We start from the raw sequence: 25,988 nt of genomic DNA on the forward strand, positions 1-25,988 counted from the left end.
CGAAAAAAAGGGACCTTTAATGTCAAATATCACACTTCCGGTCAAGATTTCGATCGAGCAACCGGCAAATTCGGATTTAGCAGGGTCTAATTAGGTTAAAAAACCCGGTTGCCAAAAAGTAATATGCTTTGCCAGTCGAAATCGATTTTATGAAAAATATGACCAGTCTATTAGTGATAACGCAGCCCAATGGATGAAGAACCTACTGCCGTTTTCGAACTTCAAGATATTCACAAGAGACGACACGTACTAGATCCATTATAGATATTACGTTATAGTTTAGATATCAACTATAGTTCTCTTTTGCAGCGCAATTCGGGCAACCAATGTCACTTTTACGTTAGATAGAGTAAGATATCTATTAGATGTGAATTGGATCTCTAAGTCATATCCTGTGAAAATCGATCAAGAGTATCTCCAGAATCGCGCAAATGTCAAATTTGACAGGTTAGATCTTAAACATATCGTTATCGTAACTATCTTGGTGATGTCTAAAAGATATCTAATAGATGTCTATTTCAAAATCCGAATCGGGCCCCCAGACATTAATTTGTAAATAAAACTGTGGAACGACTCATAGTGAATGCCATACGAATAAATATATACCTGACTTTATGCATATTATGTGTTATACTTAATTTGTTTTGTATTCGTAGCTACAACTTATTTTACTAAATATCATGTTTTGCACATAAACAAATTACATATCGGCACTACTTTGAAAACACTCGTATCTTGTTTGTCAATCAAAAGAAAAATGTAACTACGTATAGTACGTATGTATGGGATGCATACAGCCTTACTGCCTTTCAACTTTGAGTAGCAGTGTGAGATACGTAATTTTTTCAAAGTAGTGCCGTTATGGCGTCATTATAAATAAATTGAGTCTTTATTCATTAGCGTAATTATCAGAAAAATACTATTTTATATATAATTAATTAAGCTCTGATGGCAATCAACAAGTTGCTTCAATCATCTGATTACTCAACTCTTGTTGACTGTAGATTATTCGGTTTAATTACAACAAGGAAGCGGGTTGAGGGCAAAGAATATAATACTCACTAGGAGAAGAACGGTAACTCCATACAAAAAAATGTCCCCAACCGTTTATACGTTTATACTACTGGCGCCCTCGATGTGTACCAATGGAACTAAAGTTGACAACCGGTTTAGCCTGGTGGGTATTGGTATTATAGGTATATAGTAATTATGTTGATAAACATATTTGTTATCTTCATATCACGAAATATATGAAAGATGCAAATATTACCCCTTGTTTGTGGTATTATCTATTGATTTAAATAAAAGGCATATTTATGTTTATAACATTGTATTATGTTTTACATATAGAAATATACACTGAAAATTAAACCCTGACAACTTAATAAAAATAGACATTAATAAAGCGCATTCACAAAGTTTTCAGTATTATACAAATAAAATAACATTAGGCATGCCTACCTGTTACACTTTACCCACAGATACACTACACTTTACACACGGCATTTTACACAGATTTGTAACTTGTATTCATTCATACATTTCTTCACGGTTAATTAATACGCTTTCCAGATGCGTTATGACTCGGTTCCTTCTGAACCCACTAAAGCTGTATAAATTTCACTCTGGCTGCTTCAACAGCCGTTGCTCCGCATTTAGCACATTTTCTATGTGCATTGCTGTAATCTATGTAGGTACAGACTTACAGTCTTAAGTGGTTGTACCGCTTGTAGTAAAGATCGGGGCCTGTGCAGTGGAATACGGCGTGTTAATGGCGGTAAGGAGTTGGCGTGGAAATAAAACACTCACGTCTCTGCAGATGAAGCAATGTGTATTTCTCAGAATACCATACGTTCATATTTGTCAGGCGGGTTACACGACACACGATAACTAATTAACTATTAATTAGAATATAATTTAAAATACGAGGATAGCAAACACAGCGGCCATAGAGATAGCCATCAAGGAAAGAGGACATCAGGACAGAATGACATTCGGTGTTGCCATAGTTGAGAATATAATTTCCAACACCGCTACGTTGTATTTATTATTTAAAGATTTAATAAATAAAATTCGTTATGAACTTGAACCACAGCAGTTGGACAGAGTCATTGACAAATATATTTTTTTATTATGGTGGGTAGACGTACCTACCCTCCATATATTTTATGAATATTGATAAAGACAGTTGGAAGCAAATATTCATTATAAAACTTAATCGCGTGTAATTAAGTTTTAAGTCCCGTTTTATGATTAATTATGTATAAAATTCGTGATAATTTAAATCAGAGTTGGGAGCAATGTTGCTGTAGAAAAATGTTTTTATTTTTATTACTCGCAACTTTTTCCCGGAGGCCAACGCATACATAGAAGCTTCAGGCGCACACATGCGCAATTATTTGGGGACATAACTTTCTTAGGAAGTGAACAGGCCTTGGTTGAGGGCCCGCCGAGTACCTACAGCTATTGTATCTATGGGGTTGGGGTTCTTATTTCCTAACGTTCATAACCCCTTTAATTCTAATAAACTACAATATTATTGATAATTAAATGAGTTCTATTAGCAATCAACAAGTTGCTTCAAGCATCTGGTTACTCAACTCTTGTTGACTGTAGATTATTCGGTTTAATTACAACAAGGAAGCGAGCTGAGGGCCCGCCGAGTACCTACAGCTACAGCTATTGTATCTATGGGGTTGGGGTTCTTGTTTCCTAACGTTCCTAACCCCTTTAATTCTAATAAACTATCATATTATTGATAATTAAATGAGTTCTGATGGCAATCAACAACTTGCTTCAATCATCTGGTTACCCAACCCGTGTAGACTGTAGATTATTCGGTTTCATTACAATAAGGGACCGAGTTAAAAGCCCGCCGGTAGAGCTGTTGTGCCTATGTGGTTGGAGTTTCTGTCTCCTAACATCTCCCCTTTATAATAAAAAAAAAACACGCTTGTTAAATACTTTTATTATTATTTTATGCTTTATTTTCATCTACATTGTTTTTAGGTAAGTGAATAGCGAAAAAGATCTCAAGTCTAGTTAATAATGTAAAACATGGAACATATTTCGATTAGTTTAAATTACCCCGCAGTCTAAATGGCCCATAACCTTCTAATTAATGTTACTCACGTATAGTTATCAGATAATTATACAAATACATCCTTAAAAAGATACTTTAATAAATAAATAACTCTTCACGGGAGTATAATTAGACAGCTTTTTGCTTTTATGAAGTTAACCGCTGGTACTGTTTACTTTGCATTAAGTTCAACATCGCGCTCTCTGACCTTTCCGCCTCCATGTGAATGTGTACAGTCAGCAGCAGAAGTTGCTAAGCGGGCCAGGTGTTCTCAATGATCATGACGCGACTTTATTGTTAAGAGAATAAGAGCATGTCAAGGTAATTTTGAACACCTCGCCCGCTTAGCAACTTCTGCTACTGACTGTATGTGTGAACCACAACAATTCAATAGCAAATTAGCACTCAATGTTTGTAAGGTGCAAAAATAGGAATTTTCATTTTATATTTTATTTATTTATTACTCAAATAACTGACACAGCATTACAGTAAAAATCAAGGCACTGTGAAACTACAAAACCAGGAAACAAATAAAAATCAACGACAAATTAAACATTTTGGACGTCGACATAACAGCGTGCATGGCTCCGTTGCGTCGTCTGACTTGGTGTAGGATTCTAGATTTCGTGTAGATGTCGGCAGCCGATCGTAAGATTAGGCAGATCGTAATATTCCTGTGTAATGTTTTGACGATAGTCACATTAAACCAATATATAATAGTATTAAGTGGTTATAAGTTAAGTGTGCGCTCACCGAAAAATATGTATTTTGCATGAAAAAAAAGTAAGAAATTCTCGTGTAAGTGAATATTATGTATTCTTATGAGAAATAAAGATCTTTAAACCTATATAGGTAGGATAGGTTCCTTAGATGTTGCTTCATATGCCCGAAGGGTAAACTGCCCAGAAATAGGAGCCCCGCTACGCTAAGATTTTCACGTTTCACGATATGCCTAGGAAATTCACGATATGCCTGACCTTACGATCGGCCGCCGACATAGACACTTTGGTAAGTGACAGTGACGACCGTGGACGCAATATTGTAGGTAGAGGTGTAGATATACTACCCGTCATTTTCTAACTAGTAGTTTATCTGTCTATCTAGTATCTATTTAAGGGCCTGTGGCTTCAGGTTCTTTTCTCATTCTCATTGAGCGTTAGCCGTTAGCGGACGCGAGATGGCTGTGCATGCCCGCGAGATCACGGGTATCATGTTTTTAAATTTATTTAATTTGTTTATAAGTTTTTACAAAAAAGTAATCGATGACTACAATCAAAAATAAAATTGCGCATTTTTAGAAGCAATTTTTAGCTTTTATGCAAAATTGTTAGAAATTTTAAAGGTGCGTTTGTTGTTTCCGTGTTCGTGATTTTTTTCTATCGAGCGAAAGCCAAGAAATCAGGTTTTGAACCGTTGAAGTTACTAAAGAAAGGCCTCAAGATTACTAATAAAATGTTTGGTTATGGTTACCCAACTTACCCTATCTCCTTCATATAAGTTTTCAAAAAAGTTGGATAAATTTCAAATTAGATTAAGTTTTCAAAGTTTGGAAAATGAAAAACCTTTTCGCTCATTAAACTATATAAGTGGCTTCCAAAAAAAAAACATATGGAACAATTTCGCAATTTTGGAAGCTCTCCTTCAACACATGTCATCAGCATACATATAGTACGTTTACACCAACATAGTACGTCAATATCCTCAAGATAAGCCTGAGTGCAAAGCATTACAAGTACCTGAGCTTTTTCACTTTCCTTATGAATAATGCTCGGTGTACAGCACTCAACACGACAGAGAAATGTCAAATTTTAGTCTTAGCTACATGTATTATGTATACCACCAGCACTCAGGCACTTGCACTTAGCCTTAAATATAAATAGGTAATAAAACCCACGATCCAAGCGTTAAAGTCATAAAAATTCCAATTCTGCAACAAGTTAGCTACTTTATATGACGTTCTATCACATCGTTTTCATATCTTTTGTATATATTAGAAATAGTTTCACTTTTAGTGCCTATTATTTTACTCCCTTAAGCTTTGTACCGACCTATATTTTATGGCTATGTTAACATAAAATGCTTTGAGGGAATGTGAGATTATCATAATCATATTTGCATACATAACATAACGAAAGTCATTTATTTGTTTAACTTTATTTATTCAAACAAAATGTATACAGTCTGACAGTATAAACAAAATCATTGTACAATTTAGAGTTAACTTATACGCTATTACGGTACACAACACTTTAAAAAAACAGTTTTATAAAATACCACTACCATCCATCGCCTCGCAATACCTACAGATACTACTTACATACACTTGCCCATCGACTTGCAAACAAATCACTTTCAGGAGCCCATGACAGACGCGTGTTCAGAAATTTTAGAGCGTGAATGAGAGGAGATTTTAGGTGTGCTGCAGTACGCGTTGCTGGAACTGCAAGAAGGTTATGGTGTCGTCATGTGACGAGAAAGGTATTACGAATGAATGTGGAGGGCAGTAAGGGGAAAGGAAAACCGAGGAAAAGGTGGATGGACTGTGTGAGAGATGATATGAAACGAACGCGAGTGAATGATGAGTTGACGGGCGAGAGAGAGGTGTGGGAGAAAATGACATGCTGCGCCGACCCCAAATGAATTTGGTAAGGGCAAACGATGATGATCATACAAAGTTTTCACTTGTAAACAGAGTATATATTTATTACAAATGAAAACATTTGTAATAAATATATACTAGGGTGGTCCAAAAAAAATTTTTTTTTAAATTCCTTTCTCCACCAGCTTCTTTTCGTTTGATTAGACTTAAAACGGCGTTGTATAAAAATTTAGACAAATCGGGTAATGTTTAGGGGTTGCTATGATTTGACGCTTTTTTGGAATGTAGGTACAGAAAAAAGTAGACATTTTTGTAAGGAGCACACTTTAATTAGACATTTTTATATGAAAATGAACATGAAAAAAAAGAACATGAAATAACATTAAACTATACTAGTATATTAATTAATTATTTACTAACTTCACTCGGATCCTTATCACCAGAACTTATTTTGAGGATGTTAGATTTTGAAGCTACGGGGTATTTCTTCCTATGCAGATCGACGACGCGGATAAGGTATTGCTTCTGTTCTTCGTTTTTTGTAATGCTTGAATTAATTTTTTGGATCAAAGCAATACCTCTTTCTGCACAGTCATTTACAACTTTCATTTGTTGTACCTACCTTTTTCTGCAATTTCTGCATATCGACATAAGTTTGATCAGTGTGCCAGTGTGACGGGTCTTTTACTAAAAATGCTTCAGATTTCTCTCGACCATTGCTAAAGCTACATCTGTGCCAGCCATACTACAGCTTGTTGTATATTTTCGTTGCATGGTGAGAAATATCTTATCTTCTTCGTTTTGCATTATGTTTAAAGCGTCTTTTGCAGCTATATTAAAAAGCTCTAAAAGATCAGATGTAAACAGCGCCTCTTTAACACGACATGACTAAATCAGTTTTAATATATTTTTTTAAAAGGCTGTATGCATCTCAGAGCTTTCTAAATGTTCCTTCTGCAGTGTCAATTATTTGCGTGGGAATCCTGGCTTTTGCCCAAATTGCTAGAACAGATTTCACCGTATTTTTAATGCTTTGTTTCACGGACTTCTTCTCTTCTAAATGATGAAAGTGAAATCTTCTGAGCACATCACCTTTAGACGGAGGTCTCGCATGAGATATTGATTCTGTTGGTTTTCCAATTAACCACACTGCCGCTGTAGCCCTAGTTGATAGGTTATAGGTTATCGCGGGCTTGTTTTCCGCAACTCGACGTCTATTATTGCGCCTATTTTGCGTGATGGGATGGCGGCACTATTCCTGCCAACCCAACTCCACCAAGAAGCCTAGCAGACCCTTAATGTTGCCGACGACTTCTGGGAGAGACCCCGGTGAGCCGAGGTGTTGTGCCCGGTATTTTGCCACCCCCGGGCATTCGAGAATGACGTGGGCGGCTGTCTCCTCTGCCTCCATGCATGCTCTGCAGAGGGGCTATCTGTAACACGTAGGGTTAATAGGTGTTTGTTAAATGAGGCGTGTCCAGTTATTGCCCCAGCTAAAAGCCGGAGCTGTGGTCTCTTCAGCTGTCGAAGCCTCCGCGACAGATTGGGGTTGAGTGTCGGGAGGGCTTCCTTCGCCTGCCTGCATGTGCCTAGGTTAGACCAATATTGCTGGTGTTTTAGCCCTAGTTGATACGGAACTACTAGTCGATGCCATATTTCACTAGTTCTCAAACGGTCCATGCAATTAATTACGCATATCGATTTATCATAAACTTATACCAGATACTTAATATATCATAACGCAAGTAAGCACAACAAAAAATACTTCTTTCACTTACGCAAGTATTAATAAGAAATGAAACAAATAACGAAACAGGGTAATTAGGGTAAACCTCGTTAAGATTAGGTACTATTGAAATTGGCCGTTGCGGGTACTACGCTTTTCAGTGAATTTTACTACTTCCAAATCATAGCAACCTCTAAACGTTGTCCTAGAAGGCTCCATTTTGGTACATATAAGTTTCGTTCATAGTCGAATAAGAAAACACTGGTGGAGCCTGAAAAAATAAAACAATTTTTTTTTTCATACATTTGTGGACCACCCTAATATATACGTTTTTAGCGTGACACCCTATTAATAAACCTTTGTCGTAGTCCGTCCATTTGTCTGTCTCTCGGCGGGGTCTAGTAAGTTGAAGTTTACTCAATGTGTGTTTAGTCTACGATATAATCTTTTATAACACCATCAAAAGCTATTAACGTTTTTATGAATCGGCAAATAAATGTACCTTCTACTAGGCTTGGGTAGTAAACGAAAATATACAAATACTAAATATTCAAACATAAAGCAAATCCTAAGAGAAACATAATACTTATATACTCTTTGGCTTATCTGCCTCGCTATATTACTAAACTCCCGGATAGACCAGCGGTGGAACAAAAATGGGTTTTGATAACATTAAAGTTTTTTCTTTTTTGATATGTTATTGTAAGCATGTTAAATAACATTCATGTAAAAAGTTAGAAAATTTTAGGTGGAGCGTTCGGCCATATTTAAATTTTCAATTTTTGCTAAATAACTATCTAAATATAAAATTAAAGTTACAAAAAACTTTAACATATTCAATAACACTTTAATTTATTCACAATATTCGGTTTTTAGAAATCTGGAACAGCTGCTTTCTGGTGAACGTAAAAACAGGAATTATTATGTAAATACAGAATTAGAGTAGCTGATATTGCAAAATTACGATATTATCTATCAACTTAGTATACATGTAAAAAGTTAGAAATGTAGACAATGTGCTTGTCTAGATATTGATTTCTCGTTAAGCAGTATAGCCAATATTGAATTAAAGTTTGTAGAGTTAATATTACACGGTCATAATAAAGATCTTACTTCTCACACAAAAGATTAGAAATATAAAATCACGGCGACACTAAATACTGATACGTAAGTATGCATTCCGAGCTTATATTAAGTTACATTTTAAACGCGCGGCGTTTGCGCGCGCCGCGCTGTGCGCCGTGGCAGGAGGCAGCGATCGACGGTCGCGGGCTAGCGGTTAGCGCGGTGCCCTTAAAAATACGCAAAGCGTTTATAAAATTATTATCAATGGTAAATAGTTATTTTACACAGTACACTAATGGAAACTTACCTTCCCTTATTTATTTCTATATGTACTAGGGATTGCCCGCGGTTTCGTTTACGTAGAATTCGTTATCGTGTTAAGTATAGAAATAATAGATACATTTGAAAATTATTTTAGGTGCATTGTCATACAGATAACTACCCTTGTTAAAGTATTCTTCAAATTCAATACACAGGTGTCATGTCAATATAATTTTGCGTAATTTGGCGCTTTTAGGTTATAAATGACTAGCGACATATATTTTTTAAGAGCGATCTCCGATAATATTTACTTAATCATAAAATCAATTTCAAACTAACGTTATTCAATATTTATCATTTTAAAGTCAATATTACCAACCAACTGATCCAATTTACCTACGGTAACAACTCAAAATTTGCATCAAATTAAATGCCACTTTTCTTATCCGTTTCGAACAATCAAGAGGGCCTTTACGAGCTGATGTGGTGAAAATTTTATTTAACCTTCGTTCCTTGAAACCTTCACTACGCTCAAGGTTTAACTTTACGAACCACTCGCTACGCTTTGGTTCAATTTTAGAATGTTTGAATTTGTTAATGTGCTTCCTGCCTCGCACAGCCAAACTGTGGAACGAACTGTCCGATACGACCTTCAAACCTTCAAAGACCCCCATCTTAAAGGTCGGCAACGCGCTTGCAACCCTTCTGGTGTTGCGGGTGTCCATGGGCGACGGTAATCGCTAACCACCAGGTGATCCGTCTGCTCGTTTGCCTCCTATTTAATAAAAAAAAATGTTTCGCTTGTTTGGGTATTAATATTAGCACGAGCGGTTAATCAACAACTTTTCCCCTTGTAAAACAAATAAATAAGGTAGGTGAGGTGCAGGCATATGAGGCCCGGCGGGTAACAAGGCCCAGCATTCAAAAATAGCAGTTGCTCCCTATTATTCCCAATTATTCTGAATTTGTACTTGTTGCTAAGAAGGCCCACTGTCAGTGCAGGTAAAAAGGTCTAGTCCCGGGCCTTATTGAACGTATGAGATGAAATATTAGATTAAAATATTTTAAGATAATTTTCAATATTTTTAATCTCTTATTAATAAGGTCGATTTGAAGAAACTTCTATGAAATTATAACTTATAAATAATACTTGCACTGCGTGGGCTGTCAAAATTGCTGCAGACTTTTCTTGGTCTAACTCTAATAATTTTTCACTTGCTTTATTGACCTAAAGACGTTTTAAAGAATCAAAAAGTCTAATAACATTGAGGCACTTATACTTTTTAAAGGCAGTAACTAATTACAAGTGACTTTTTTTTGTTAATACATAGGTAGGTATTTACGATCATCATCATATATTTAAGAGTATGACTCTTGTCGGTGGAGCAATTTCCATGTTTGGCGGTCCTCCACCTTCTCTTTGACAGCCCGATACGACACGACGTTGATCTTTTTAACCGACTTCCAAATCTCAAAGAAGGAGGTCATCAATTCGGTTGTATGTTTTTTTTTTTTTTTTTTATGTTTGTTACTCCATATCTCCGTCATTACTAGACCGATTTTGAAAATTCTTTTTTTGATTGAATGTGTATGCATACAGATTGGTCCCGTTTTTATCAAAACCCAGTTCTGATGATGGGATCCATGAGGAATCGAGGGAACTCCTCAAATCTTAAAGGCATACATATAGTGATTTTTGGGTTTTTATCAACAAATCAAGCATATACATCCAAAAAAGTGACATTTGATGAAGTGGAACTGCTGATGATGATCAGAACGGAACTCTTCAACGACGCATAGTTCACGGTTGGCGATTTGTCCTCTTCGTTACGTTTGTTAAGCAAGTTAAGTTTTTAAGCCACATTTTTGGCAAGCTCGAGTTCTGATGATGGGATCCATGAGGAATCAAGGGAACTCCTCAAATCTTAAAGGCATGCGTATAGAGATTTTTGCATTTACATCAGAAAATCAAGCATTTTCATTAAAAAATGTTGCATTTGATGAAGTGGAACTGCTGATGATGATCAGAACAGAACTCTTCGACGACGCATAGTTCACGTTTGTCGATTTTTCCTTTTCGTTATGTTTGTTAAACAAGTTAAGTTTTTAAGCCACATTTTTGTCAAGCTCGAGTTCTGATGATGGGATCCATAAGGAATCGAGGGAACTCCTCAAATATTAATGGCATACGTATAGATTTTTTTGTATTTTCATCATAAAAACAAGCATTTACATTAAAAACTGTCGCATTTGATGAAGTGGAACTGCTGATGATGACCAGAACAGAACTCTTCAACGACGCATGGTACACGTTTGGTGATTACGAATTTCGGTTTTGACTTGGACTGGGACCCGGACTCGGGCTCATACCCGGATCCGGTTCGGACCCGGACCTTGACCCGGAAAACCACTATGATACCTTAACTAAATAAATCACTAAATAAAGTATGATGATGCCAATCTTACTAGCCCTTCTCGCTTAAACCCCCGTACACCGCACCGCATGCGCCATTAAGTGGGTTAGGTTAGGTTTGAACTGCGATCCTCACAGAACCGAACTGCTATCTGAGAAGTGGGTTAGGTTAGGCTAGAACTACGACCCTTATGGCTCCTCTACACGATGGGCCAACGCCGACCACTCCAAGGGACGCATTTATGCGTTAGAGGGAGCAAGTGATATTGCTATCTCATTCTACCGCATGGCTGCGTCCCTTGGAGTGGCTGGCGTTGGCCCATCCTGTAGAGGAGCCATTACAGAAGCGAGATGCTAGTAGAAAAGTGGGTGGTTTTACCTCCTTTTCTACGTAGTGTACCAACTACAATAATCTTTCACCGGCCCCCATGGAAGTCGGTTTTTTTTCTTAAAAATTATCCTTTATTTGATCCATGTACGCTCTCCTTGGTCTTCCCCTCTTCCTGTTTGCTTCAACTTTCCCTTCTATGATATTTTTGATAAATTCGTCGTGTCGTATCAGGTGCCTAAGCATCCTTCCTCTTCTATTGTCTATAGTTCTTAACAAACTCCTCCTCTCTCCTACTACATAGGCCACACTGAATGTTTTGCACTACTGGCCACTGGTAAACATTTAAATTATGAATTGTATATTTAAAAAAAATACAGGCTTTTGATTATGGAATGTGACAAATGTTGGCGACAAATCGATCGTCTTTTGTTTTTAATGGCTTGTCAAAGTAAGGCAGTGCGTTGAACGTGGCTTTAACGCGAAAATATTTTTAGAGCTATGATTTTGTTATGATTTTAAAAGTTCGCTTACTCCGCAAGAGTGTAGTGCTTGCCTTCAAAATGCTTTTGGGATTGAAGCACCACATCTGAGCATCGTGAGGCGTTGGTATGGTGAATTTAGTAGAGACAGTATTATTCTAGATAATGATTTTCGTGAAGGTCGACCGTCCACGGCGATCATTCAAGGAAACGTGGCTACTGTGAGACGACTCATTGAAGAAAACCCACGAATCACCTATGACGAAATTTGAGGACAATTAGGGATAGGTATGAGACAAATACAAAAGATTTTACAAGAATATTTAAAAGTCGGGAAGCCTTGTTGTCTTTGGATTTCTCACGAATTAACTTCAGTCAAAAAACAGGTACTTTTTGACTGGTGCCGAGAAATGCTGCGTAAGTAAAAGCAAGGAAGTTCAAATCCTGTATATAACATCGTTAGAGGAGATGAAACCTGGATTTACTGCTACGATCCGGAAAAAAGGCATTAGTCCAGTCAATGGGTCTTTCGAAGGTGACAGGAGGCCCATAGAAGTTCAACAAGCCAAAAGCGTTGCCAAACATTTTGATCGTCTGTTTTTTTTAAACGCGACATTTTTGTACCGTACTTTTAAATAATAAAAGAACGTTAAATACTGAGTAGTACACTACCATTTGTGTGCCCGCAGTCATTGAAAAAGACCGCGAGAGACGACCGAGATGCTGCATCCTCCTGCGTCATAATAATGCGTCCACCGATACCGCAATAAAGGCAAAAATATTTTTTAATTACGAAATCGTGGAAAATGTCTTATACGGATTATAATCCAGACATTGCACCCTGTGACTTCTATCTATTTCCCAAAATTAAGGATTTAATTTGGGGTTTGACATTTAAGACCCCGGATAAGGCAGTTACTACGTTTCATCACCACGTCGAAATCATGCAGTCAAGTGATTGGGCCTCATGCTTCCAAAAATGGTCCGAGCGAGTGAATATGTGCATAGAATGTAAAGGGAAACATTTTGAGAAGCAATAAATGTATTATTATGGTTATAAATGGTTTTATTCAAAAGTTACGCAAAACTTTCAGTGTGGCCCTCGTATGCGTAAAACCTCTTCGTTAGTTTTCTTTTCTTTTACGATAGAATTGCGAAAAATAGATATTTTGCAACGAGTGACGAATTTTAAAACACGGTCAAAGCCGTCAAAGGGAGTGAATAAATATTTATACTGTAAAAAAATATCCCACCAAACACATTTTCATGTAAATTTTGTTGCTAAGACGAAACCATAAGACTCGCACTGTCAAAAAGTTGTCAGATCTCTTGTCGAGCCAAGCTTCAAACTCTACAAGCCCTAACTTCACTAACTCTACACCTTAGTCAAAATATGTGGCTTGGCTGTTTCGCTACCGCCACATGGGCATAAGGTGAAAAATTTATTAAATTCATTATTTTTAGGGTTCCGTACCTCAAGGAAAAATACTGAACCCTTATAGGATCACTCGTGTGTCTGGCTGTCCGTCTGTTACAGCCTATTTGCTCCGCAACTACTGCACCAATAAGTTGAAATTTGGTATACACATGTAAGTCTATAGCCCAAGGACATACATGTAAAGTAAATAATAGAAATTCAAATAAAGGGGTCACTTTTGAGATGAATGATAAATAGAAGAAAAAAAACTATATCTTGTTATAATTAATAGAAGAGAATTAGAATAAGAATTAATATAAGAGAATTTTGTTAGAATTTTAATTAGTATAAGATAGATATGTATATTGTCATGTTATTTTCTCGAACTCCCCATCGGCATACAAACCTCCTCAAGGTTTTGCCCACGATGGGTCTTGTAATAATAATGTACTTTTCTCAAACATGCAATGAAATATTGATGTTATGTTCCTTATAATAGGCTGCGAAGTATGACGTTTCAGGTGCGGCTAGGACAAAAGGTAGTTAATGGAATTTCATACAAATCTTGCAGGCCTAGGCCGACAAAGTCCTTTTTTTTAATTTTCATTTCACAGATATTTGTGACACAGCATCGTGGCATTCATCCATTAAAAAAAAACTAGAGGCAGTATTTGCTTTATGGTTCGTAATGACACTCTGCCACTACGCCTATAAAAAAAAACAAAAAACAATGTTTGCTATAATTTGCAGTTTTATTTGTATAAAATCAACATGAACTTAATAAATAATACATTATTAACCAAATTCTATAATTTTTAATTATAAATTTAACTACACAAATAAAAACATTTAAAATATTTCATCTAAACGTTATCGGTAAAAAGGTCTACTCAAACACGCGTAGTTATTTTTTTTAAATTGTTATGGAGGTAAAGTTGAAAAATTTTCATTCTGTTTTATTGGATTTATGGTGCGTTGTTGATTTTTTTACTTTAATATGAGTTCCGACGAAATAACGAAATTAATATTAATTGTAATCGTAGGTGTTGGAATTGGCAGCGTAAGCAGAATTGATTTTAAATAACTTGCTGCCTCTGCCGCCAAGTCAAAGACGAAGTATGTATATGGTTGCTTATGGCAATTTTATTATTTGAGAAACTAAGAAAAATGGCTTACAGATTATTAGAAACAGTTTTGTGGCTTATTTTAAATGAATGTAACTACAAATTCGTCAACACTGGAAATTATACTTATTTACTCCATGCATAAAGCAACGATGTATGTGAAACATGAAATCAACATGAAAGACTATGTAAACTTATGTGACGAAAACGACAGTCAGACGGATACAAGGCGAAAAAATCAAAGATACATGAAAATATACGGGTAGTAAAAATACACGACTCGTGTAAAACATACGCGTGATAATGATATAGGTACGTGTTGGTTATATTTTGGGTGTAGTTTACTTTTAGTTTTTTCTATAAATTAAACTTGGGTTTCGTGGATTTTTTATTTTATTTATTTCATTGCATGTTTGAGAAAAGCACTATACATACCTCGGCGGGAAATGGGGTTGCCCGCGCTCAGACCTATCCTATAGTCTATATGTCTTCGGCCGGCAACCCTTTTCGTCCCGGCCTCTGTAGTAATGTACTATTATTTGGCTTATTGTTCAATAAATTAAAAAATATATATATATACATATATATATCAAATGAAGGGGCTCATTTTAAGAATCTCAGATATATTTTTTCATAATTTTAAAATAAATAGTTTAGAAGTTATTTAAGAAAATACGCAAAAAATGACCATCCCCCCCCCCCCTTATCTTTGAAACTACTGGGTCTAAAATTATGAAAAAAATACACATATTAGCTCTTTTCCTATAGATGACAGGAAAACCTATTAGAAATGTGCAGTCAAGCGTGAGTCGGACTTAAGTACCTAGTTTTCCGATCCCTACGGGTTTTTTAAAGACATTTTACTCACTTTTTTCTAAAAAAATATATTGTTAAAAATTGTGTAATGTACAGAACCCTTGGAACGCGAGGGCGACTCGCATTTGAGCGGTTTTTGTATTATACTTACATACAATAGTTCTTGTAGAAACGAAACGGCCAAGCCACACACTTTTGGTGTAGAGCTAGTAAAGTTAGAGGGCTTGTAGAGTTAGAAGCTTGGCAAGAGATCTGATAACTTTTTGACAGTGCGAGCCTTATGGTTTCGTTTGGGCAACATTTTACATCAAAATGTTTTTGATGGGATTTCACTTCTTTTTGTAAGTTGTTTATGACAATCTTCCATCCCCTAATTTAAAGGGTTGGGGGTGATTTACTATTAAAAATCCTGAAATAAGTATCTGGGGGCATCTATTACACAATGTACTTCTTACTGATTCCCCATATAAACCCTTCACCCCGTAAGGGTAAACTTTGGGGTTGAAATCTGCCTTCACCCCGTAAGGGTAAACTTTGAGGTTGAAATCTATTCTATATCCTTCCCCATAACAATACCTATCTACATACCAAATTTCAACTAAATCGGTTCAGCGATTATTGATTTCCCATACAAAATTAAACCCCATCTTCATCCCCTTAGGGATAAATTTTTTTTGAATTTATTTGTTGTTTATGTACTAAAACTATCTTACATACCAAATTTCAGCTTCTTAGAGGACTTCAGGAAGTACCCGGTATTGATGATCATCAAGTGAGTGAGTCAGTGACGAAATCGAAGTTTTTAGATATGAATAAAATCTAAAGTATAAGAGCTATGCAATTGATATGCTTAATAAGTCCGAGAACTTTGTTTATCTGGTATAATCCAACCCCAATTTATGAGGGTTCCAAAAAACGACGAAGCGCTTCGAGAAAAGGTAGATAGTGCCCTTGCGCTTTTCTCGTCTTGGCGGGGGCACTGCCGTGCCCCCAGATGTTAAAAGATGAGACTACTGTAACTAATAAAGATTTATGTTTAGTTACCTACTATTTTCGCGTAAACTAGACAATTTTTATATCTTTAGTTATTAAGACCCAAAATAATTATTTTCACTTATTATAAATAAATCCTCCTGTTATGAAGTATCAAATATTGTTATTTGTATATGTATAACTCTTAAGTTAAAAACAATAAAATCTGTTATTACCTACTGTCAACATGATTATTTTTTGCGAGATTAAGTAATACACTGGTAGTGTTCAATAAGGCCCATAATAGGACTTTTATAAAAGGTATATTTTCCAAGAGTATCGTAATATTTTTATAACTATTTTGGTATAATGAAGAAACTTAAATAAATGAGAAACCTATTTGAGTGAGTTTTTCATACTTCATATCCTGTTTATTAAAAAAAAACCATTTTAATTTAAGGTGGGCTGTATATAGGCATATACGGCCCACACGGAATATACAATAAGGTAAGTGAGGCCACTTACCTTATTGTATATTCAGGATGTATACCGTGTAATATTGAGCAGTTGGTTTATAATATACATATTATGATATTGACATTGAATAGGACAGGACATGACAATAGGAACCAGAAATAGGTATAGTTGGTCAAACCAATTTGTCAGTAAATAAAAACAAAAAACTATATTCATTCTTTTCTTTTGGGTGCTAGTACTAGTGTAAGTCAAAGATAGTATGATGATTCTCCCTGTCTATGTTTGAAATGAGACAGTCCTTTGACAAACTATGTATAGTAAAAAATAGTTGTGAATATCTTGTACATTTTTATTGCAATATTAGTCAAGATAATGAAATATACAATGAAATAACACTTGCACTGCGTGGGCTATCAAAATCGCTGCAGACTGTTCTTGGTCTAACTCTACAGTCCTACAGTGTGACTACCACCAGTTTGGCACTGACATAAACGTTATTGAGAACGTAACTTACTTTCTATGCATCTCGCTCGTACTCGCATATTATTGTGAGCGAGATGTCTAGAAAGTAAATTACGTAGACGTTAGCGTAGGTATATAAAGATGGTCAAGCAAATATTGTCACTAAAAAAAGGCGCGATATTCAAATTTTCTATGGAACGATATCCCTTCGCGCCTACTTTTTTCAAATTTGCCGCCTCTTTCTACTGACAAGATCTGATTGACCAGCTGTAGGTATTTTTACTTAGCGCCACTTGCACCATTCCACTAACCCGGGGATAACCGGTTAAACCTGGAGTTACCATGGTTACCAGTACAATTTGACACTTGGTTGACGGTTAAACCGCTTAACCCCGGGTTAGTGGGATGGTGCAAGTGGCCCTTAATAAGATATTTTAATTTCACGTAATGTCCGCATCTAATTTATATATGTGCACGGTAAACAAACAAATGAATGATAAGAAAAGACAGACAGTGTTACTGAGCGGGAGGTGGGGCGAGGGGCGAGGTATAGGTAGGCTATGATAGGCTCTCGAGCGCCGCGCCGGCGACTGACGGACCAGCGCGGCGTATGTATGAATTTCGCGCCTTTTTAACTAGATTTTACGATTACAATGCAAGCTACACACAGAAATTTCTTACTTTCCATAATATGGCTGCGTATATTATTTTATAGTAATAGACTTATTTTTACAGACTCTAATTCAATATTAGATCTTATAGGACAAAAAACGCATATTAATTCTAAAGCATATATCTTATTCTTCTAGCTTTTTAGCTTGCCTATTAACTTATAAATTTAGATATGTTGTTGTGGATTTATTAAACTTTAATTCAATATCGACAAAATAATAAGCTAATTGTAGTTTGACAAAGAAGCACGTTAAAAAAATTTCTAATAATTTTACATTATAAAGCGTCACACATATTATAAACAATGGAACTTAAACATTGCACTTTAATTCAATATTAAAAAATCATTACTAAAAATATATAAATACCTAATTTATATCTAACGCTCGTTCTAACTTTTCATCATATATAGCATATATGCTTAAAAATATGTCCTATATCAGATAAGTATCACTTTTTCAACTTTAGAATTATCAAAACTTTTAGTGCAAAAGTCCGGTCCCACTATTGAGCTAGGAGCCCCATTAGTTCAAACGTGATTGAATAACAACCCCCCGGATTACTCCTTTGTAGTTGCGTCACGGAAAACAATGTTATACGCTGACGTATATTTTCATCGATACATTTATTGGTACGATTCAAAGATAACAAGGTTTACAATAGTACATTTCGATGCTAGTGCGGAAGGTATGTCATTACTTCACGAGTACCGAGATATCTTGCCACGAGCCGCAGGCGAGTGGCAAGACTCGGGACGAGTGAAGAATGACATTTCCGCACGTGTATCGAACGACGTTTTTTAATACAGTTGCGAAAAAATAAGAAAAACATTGTTAATCGTACACTAAACAAAAGTGGTAACAGTGACAGCTCGGTTAGACGTCGTCTTTAAGTATATTACATCTATGGGCGTTTGGCAGCTATTCCGTTCCATTCAGTCATCTTATTAAGAACGGAATTTTCAATATTGAATATTAAAAAATAAACGTGTTATAATGATGAAGAGGTAAGTAATGAAATATGTAATATTTTTCGTATTCTTACATTAACGGTAGGTTTTTATGCTGATTACGACGTTTAAAGGAAACTAATATTAACACTCATCAATAAGTAGTCGTGAATTGGAACAAGTATAAATTTAAAAAAATTGGAAAAGTAAAAAGCACTAGTTCGAGATAACCAACTTTCCGCACGCTAAACAGCTACGTAAAGTAGCACTTTTTGAGCAACTGTATTAAAATAGTACATTTCGATGCTAGTGCGGAAGGTATGTCATTACTTCACGAGTACCGAGATATCTTGCCACGAGCCGCAGGCGAGTGGCAAGACTCGGGACGAGTGAAGAATGACATTTCCGCACGTGTATCGAACGACGTTTTTTAATACAGTTGCGAAAAAATAAGAAAAACATTGTTAATCGTACACTAAACAAAAGTGGTAACAGTGACAGCTCGGTTAGACGTCGTCTTTAAGTATATTATATCTATGGGCGTTTGGCAGCTATTCCGTTCCATTCAGTCAACTTATTAAGAACGGAATTTTCAATATTGAATATTAAAAAATAAACGTGTTATAATGATGAAGAGGTAAGTAATTAAATATGAAATATGTAATATTTTTCGTATTCTTACATTAACGGTAGGTTTTTATGCTGATTACGACGTTTAAAGGAAACTAATATTAACACTCATCAATAAGTAGTCGTGAATTGGAACAAGTATAAATTTAAAAAAATTGGAAAAGTAAAAAGCACTAGTTCGAGATAACCAACTTTCCGCACGCTAAACAGCTACGTAAAGTAGCACTTTTTGAGCAACTGTATTAAAAAATATTTTTCACCACACCAGCTCGGAAAGGCTTACTTTTGCACTTCAAAAACTGATAGCAAAGTCGCATTTTATTCACATGTGAGGAAAAGTAATCAAATGCAAATTTTGAGTTGTTTTCTTATGTTTGCTGGTAGAATCGACTTTTAAATGATGATTTTAGATGATAAATATTTAATAACATTTATTTGGATTTGATTTTGATTGATTTTGTTTGATATTTTACATTTAATCTTTGCTTTGGGTTTTGGGTTTGATACTGACAAGGTATTTACTCGTTGGACCAGCAATTAACGGCGAATTGTCTCTTTCCGGTGACAGTTGTAATCATAATTACTTATACCTAGCTTACGTGTTACGCTTAAGTCTATCATTCACTTTATGACATGCCAAAGGTATTGCACAAAATAGTAAATAAAATTTTATTATTTTATGCATATTAAAAATATTTTACAACCCTAAGTCTAGTTGAGCAAGCCCCTGGAACGTTCCACCATTTTCTGAAATCCTTGTACACAGTTTCCTTCTTCACAAGAGCTTGGTCGTGAAGCATCTCGCACATTCTGCACAGGTCATCAGAATCTGGCGCCTCGTCTTTATCGTGGTAAGAATAATGATTACGCCACTTGAAGAAACTGTAGTACCTGCAAATTAATCATTACAATCAAATAAATATACAACGACCGTCTAAAGGGGCCCACAGATTACCAGTTCGCCGGACGATATCAGCCTGTCAGTTGTTCGGAGCTGTCAAATTTTGCGTTTAACTGACAGGCTGATATCGTCCGGCGAACTGGTAATCAGTGGGCTCCTTAGTATAATTATATAAGAAATATACGTATTTAAAAATAACACAAATTAGTATTTGGGGGACTTAATATACACATATCGTAACATCATACATAACAGGTACACTACTGGAGTCAGTTATGTAACGCTGCCATACATGACCCAAAAATTTTTTATTAAGCTATGAGCTTCATCACATCTGATATTTGAGTAATTCTAAGCATTTCTAGCCTGAAGTGGGGGGGAGGGTGGGGTACAAAGACGGCCGCCATCCGTCATCTTTAAAAAAAATCTACTCTGATCCTGGTGGGTACTAGGGCAAGTTTGGTATCATTTTCGTATAAACCAAAGACGTAGAATTCATTGCTGATATTTGTTTTTTCAATTTCATAGTAATTTTACAAGAAAAACGTAAAAAGGTGAAAAATTTGGTTGGAGATTTTTGCTACGCGGAGCCGAAACTACAAAAGATAGAAAGTTGAAATTTGCACACTAGATTACATTTATAAAGTGTACAAGAGATAAGAAGCGATTTTGAGAAATTCAACCCCTAAGGGGGTTAAAAAGGGGATGAAAGTTTGTATGGGGTTCAAGTTTTATTTTAAGCTAGGAATTTGAAACTTCGTAAAACGATATATTATTAAAATACAAGAAAACTAATTTCAGCGTTTTTGAAAATTCATCCCCTAAGGTGGTGAAAAAGGAGTTGTAAGTTTGTATGGATATCAAAAAAATTTTCGAACGCGGGACTTGAATCTTTGTATTTGGGGATATTATTAAAAGACAGGAAAAGTAATTTCAGCGTTTTGTAAAATTCATCCCCTAACAGGGTTAAAAAGGGGTTGAAAGTTTGAATCCATTACAAATCCGAGTAGACACACATTTCTTATTGGCTCCCAGGCTTGAAATGCTTAGAATTACTCAAGGAACATATGTGATGAAGCTCATAGCTTAATAAAAATTTTTTGGGTCAACTTTATAACTGCTTCCGCTACACATCGAAAATCCAGGTATAACATCATCCTCACAGTTAGGTGACAAAAAGGTCTACCATTTCTACCAATGTCTAGTTAGGATTTTAGTACTTCGGTATACAAAATATCGTGCAATTCCAACTTTTTGTTCGTTGTACTTGCGAAAACAAAATATCCTCCCATAGAATGGACCAGCCAAAATATATGAAACAGCCAATTTTTTTCACGATTTCGGGGTTGGTCCCATAGTAAAAGTTGCTCAGTATAATCCCAAAATCTCCCTGGCTACGGGAATGCACTTATTTTTTGGGTACACTGTATGTAGCTACTACCTAGAGTGTGACATATTTGCGGCGTTTGAGGCTTTCAGGAGCATTTAATTATTAATGTATAATGGGATATTTAAGCACCTATTTACCTGTCTTTGTCTTTTATGATAGCTTTCATTTCTTTCGCCAAGCGGAACTGCTGCATTTTACCCCCGTGCAAGTAAATTCCATCTGGCATAAATCTGAAACGCACATTAATCACGAGTTTTATCAACACACTTATGTCACGAGTTCCTATACACGGTGTAACATGAGGAAACCGATGATTTTAACAGCGTATTCCTGATCATATTTAGAGACAAAAATGTCCTATAAACTTTTTTGAAATTCGGCTAGTTTCAGAGATAATATAAATTTTAAAAAAAAAACAAGTTTTTATTGTTACATAGTGTAAAAGGCCTTTCTGATGGTGATGTTGCTGCTATGGGACGTAGTCTAAATATCCTTCTTGATAGATGTTAAAAAGTGACAAGTAACACTTTGCAAAAATATGGTTTTACGAAAAAAAAAATGTAAATATCAATTTTAAGTGACAAGTTTACCAATAACATTTATTTTTTATGTACAAATACATTCAAAAAATAGAATAGAACAAAAATAAAATTTTTTTTTGGCGTAATTGACCTAAACTTATATTACATTTTTTCCTTCTTTTGACCTCAAAAATGTGTGGTTAAAATTATTCGGTTTCCTCATGTTACACCGTGTATGTAACTTTACATAATAAACTAACAATGGAAGTCAGCCAATGGAGCCAGAAGATGGACAGTGGAACTCTTTGGTCGCTTGTAGAGTAGTAGAGTAGAGATATGAATAGGGCTCATATTATTCGTTTTGATGAGTCTAATTCTTTGGGAAATTATTAAACTTCGTTTTTTTTATTATTAGAAAGAAGATAAGCGATCTCGAAATGTCTCTTTATTGTAAAATCAAAGTTTTGGCAGAAATGATCTCAATTTGAATGCAGTGTTTCATCGGGTAGTTCCGAAATTCGGAATACTCCGAAAATTACTAATATCTACCAAACGCGGCTACATTAACGTGCCGAGCCAACTGACGCGGGGAGGGAGATACTTGAACGTCATGGCTCCTCTACACGATGGGCCAACGCCGGCCACTCCAAGGGACGCATTTATGCGTTAGAGGGAGCAAGTGATATTGCTATCTCATTCTACCGCATGGCTGCGTCCCTTGGAGCGGCCGGCGTTGGCCCATCGTGTAGAGGAGCTATCATAGGGACTGTTACCAGAGCAAATAATGTAGCCGCGTTTGGTAGATACATATTAGTAATTTTCGGAATATTCCGAATTTCGGAATTACCCGAGTAAACCTTACCTACCTCATCGATTAGGTTTAGAAGAATTGGTTATTATACTGTATTTAAAATAAATTATTTTACACCATGCATGAAATAAAGCACCAGATAATTATTAGAAAAACACATAGGAGTTATTTTAAACAAAAGTTCTATTTACATAATTGATCGGATAGAAATATAAAAAAGTAGGTGAGTTGACCGTGACGTCACAATGTAATGCTTCATATAAATTCTATATAGAAAATCGTTTTGACAGTTCTAAAAAAGTAACTGATTTGACTAGTATGCATTATATTACCGTGTGTAGTTAGCGCCTCCGAGCACCACCGGCACCGCGTAATTCTGAAGCGCCGTCAGCAATTTCTCAGTCACGTAATCTTCGCTAAACGAATTCTCAAAGGAGAGATAAAAATAATACTCCTCTTGAACCATCTTCAAGCACTCGTTCATTCTTGTCTTTGGACATTTTTTCGATGCTCTAGTACATTCGCCGAAAATGTCTATCCCCAAACCGTATCTTTTTAATTTACTTTGCAGCTTAGTGACGATATTTTCCCTTCTACTATGAGTATCGCAGTTTGAAACAAACCAGGCGGCGGCCTTGTTTTTTCTCTCCAACAGCATTTTTGTCTCGTTATCGACTGGTTGCATGGCACCTAGTTTTATCCAGTGCATAATTTTATTCGGGCCAATGATATCGCCACTAATGTTTCTAATAGTAACGTATCCGTAAGATCCATCAGAATCCAACCTATACGTCCAAGTCCAATTGAAATATCCATCATATCTCTTGTCACAAATCGGGTAGTATTGTGGTGTCTCCCTACTGACGAACACGTATTTTTGATGCGGACTCCGTACTTTTGGGCCTGGCACGTATTTTGTTATTTCAGGGCCATGAAACGCAACTGCGTCGAACTGTGAGATGTTCGGAAGAAGCGATCTGTTTGGGGTTACGTAACAACTGTTGACTTTACACTTACGTTTAATAAACTCCTGTTGTCCTCGACCCCAATATATCATTGGTATTGTATTTGGGCTCGTCCATTGCAGTATATATTTCATCCCCTTCTGTGGAATGAATACCTCGGTTATCGGCATCTGTAAACCGCTTCTGGTAAAACCCCATTGATAAAATAGTATCAAACATCCTAACATATACATAAAAATGATTTTTCGTTTCATCGATGATCCCATATCGGTATTGCCGGCGAAAATATATTATTCCCGTTACCTACTGCCTCCACCGCCAACTGCCACCACCTTTTTTATTGTACTTATTTTGTATTTACCAAATTACCACTGTCAGAGCGTTCGCTAGTCATGTGAAATCGACATACAAAGTTCATTGTTTTAAACTTGTATTGTACATAATGAGGGTATTAATTCACCCAGAAGTACTGAGATTAAAACTAAGTCACACATTATTTAATTTTTATAGATGAAACTATTGTGACATTTGTGAAACGGGCCTGACAGGAAAAGTGTCAGAGGTTTAATTTCTGTCAAATAGTATAAACCTTCTTACTCCTGGCCGACGTCGTATGACGCAAAGAGTATAGTAGGTTCATAGGTATATTAAATAGGTAAAGAGAGCCCTCTTGAAGCATTTTATTGAAACTCATTTCAAAGCGCCATCTCTAATTTGGATCTGAAACTAACTATGTAGGTACTAACTTATGTGTGCAATTGTGCATGCACATTTACATATGCATCCGTATTGTGTATAATAAATATTTAAGTGGGGCTCCCGTAAAGCAAACTTTTTTTGCCGTTTTTTGCGTAATGGTACGCGAGCGCGACCCTTCGTGCACGAGTCGGAGTCGCACGTGGCCGGTTTTTGTTTTTATCTCTGTTTCGATTTCGCGAGTTTAGATAATTGGATTCAAAATGAATATAACTTCTGCCTTCTACGACGACCGGTCTGGCCTAGTGGGTAGTGACCCTGCCTGCTAAGCCGATGGTCCTGGGTTCGAATCCCAGTAAGGGCATTTATTTGTGTGATGAACACTAATATTTGTTCCTGAGTCATGGGTGTTTTCTATGTCGATAAGTATGTATTTATCTATATAAGTATATATATCGTCGCCTAGCACCCATAGTACAAGCTTTGCTTAGTTTGGGGCTAGGTTGATCTGTGTAAGATGTCCCCAATATTTATTTATATATTTATTTATTTATTTAAGAGTTCTCGTTAAGGGGGATCCCCTTGCTTGTTAAATATTACGTGACTTTTTAAATTAAAGAAAAGTTTGACCCGTCCGCAAAAGTAACGGCTACGGCTATTCAGCGTAGTAAGATGGTACTTTTCCTGTTATGCAACTTTGATTTATTAGCCGCCTCAGTTTTTAATGTCGGAAAAGTTCTTGTAACTATTGTATAAGTGTGGTAATACACGCAGATACGATATACCGGGACTGTATGTGATGGGTTTCCAGTCAATTGAGCTTTGAGCTTTTAAGGACTTAATACACAGAAAATATCGTTGTCTGTGTTAGGTGCTCGACTCATCCTACCTATACAGGGTGGCCAGGGTGGCTAAAAAATAACTGCATTCCCGTTGCCAGGGAAATTTCGGGGTTTGTTCCATAGTAAAGTTGCTCAGTATACACCCAAAACCTCCCTGGCAACGGGAATGCAGTTATTTTTAGCCTAGTAAGTTATACTATTAGCTCAATAGTGGGACCGGATTTTTGCACTAAAAGTTTTGATAATTCTAAAGTTGAAAAAGTGATACTTATCTGATATAGGACATATTTTTAAGCATATATGCTATATATGATGAAAAGTTAGAACGAGCGTTAGATATAAATTAGGTATTTATATATTTTTAGTAATGATTTTTTAATATTGAAT

General features: G+C 36.0%; 2 protein-coding genes across 8 annotated transcripts in view; one reads left to right on the forward strand and one right to left on the reverse strand.

The window, feature by feature from the left end:
• LOC134669515 (endophilin-A) overlaps positions 1 to 25,988 on the forward strand; it is a 124,805-nt gene that overhangs the window by 51,869 nt on the left and 46,948 nt on the right. The window lies entirely within an intron of this gene.
• LOC134669333 (alpha-(1,3)-fucosyltransferase C-like) lies at positions 20,162 to 24,233 on the reverse strand. The gene is made up of 3 exons (XM_063526845.1): positions 23,431 to 24,233; positions 21,904 to 21,996; positions 20,162 to 20,366 (listed from the first exon to the last, which is right to left on the reverse strand). The coding sequence occupies exons 1-3, from the start codon at positions 24,231 to 24,233 to the stop codon at positions 20,162 to 20,164; spliced, it is 1,101 nt and encodes a 366-aa protein (XP_063382915.1).

The sequence above is a fragment of the Cydia fagiglandana genome, chromosome 12, assembly GCF_963556715.1.
Source record: "Cydia fagiglandana chromosome 12, ilCydFagi1.1, whole genome shotgun sequence".
Classification (NCBI taxonomy): domain Eukaryota; kingdom Metazoa; phylum Arthropoda; class Insecta; order Lepidoptera; family Tortricidae; genus Cydia; species Cydia fagiglandana.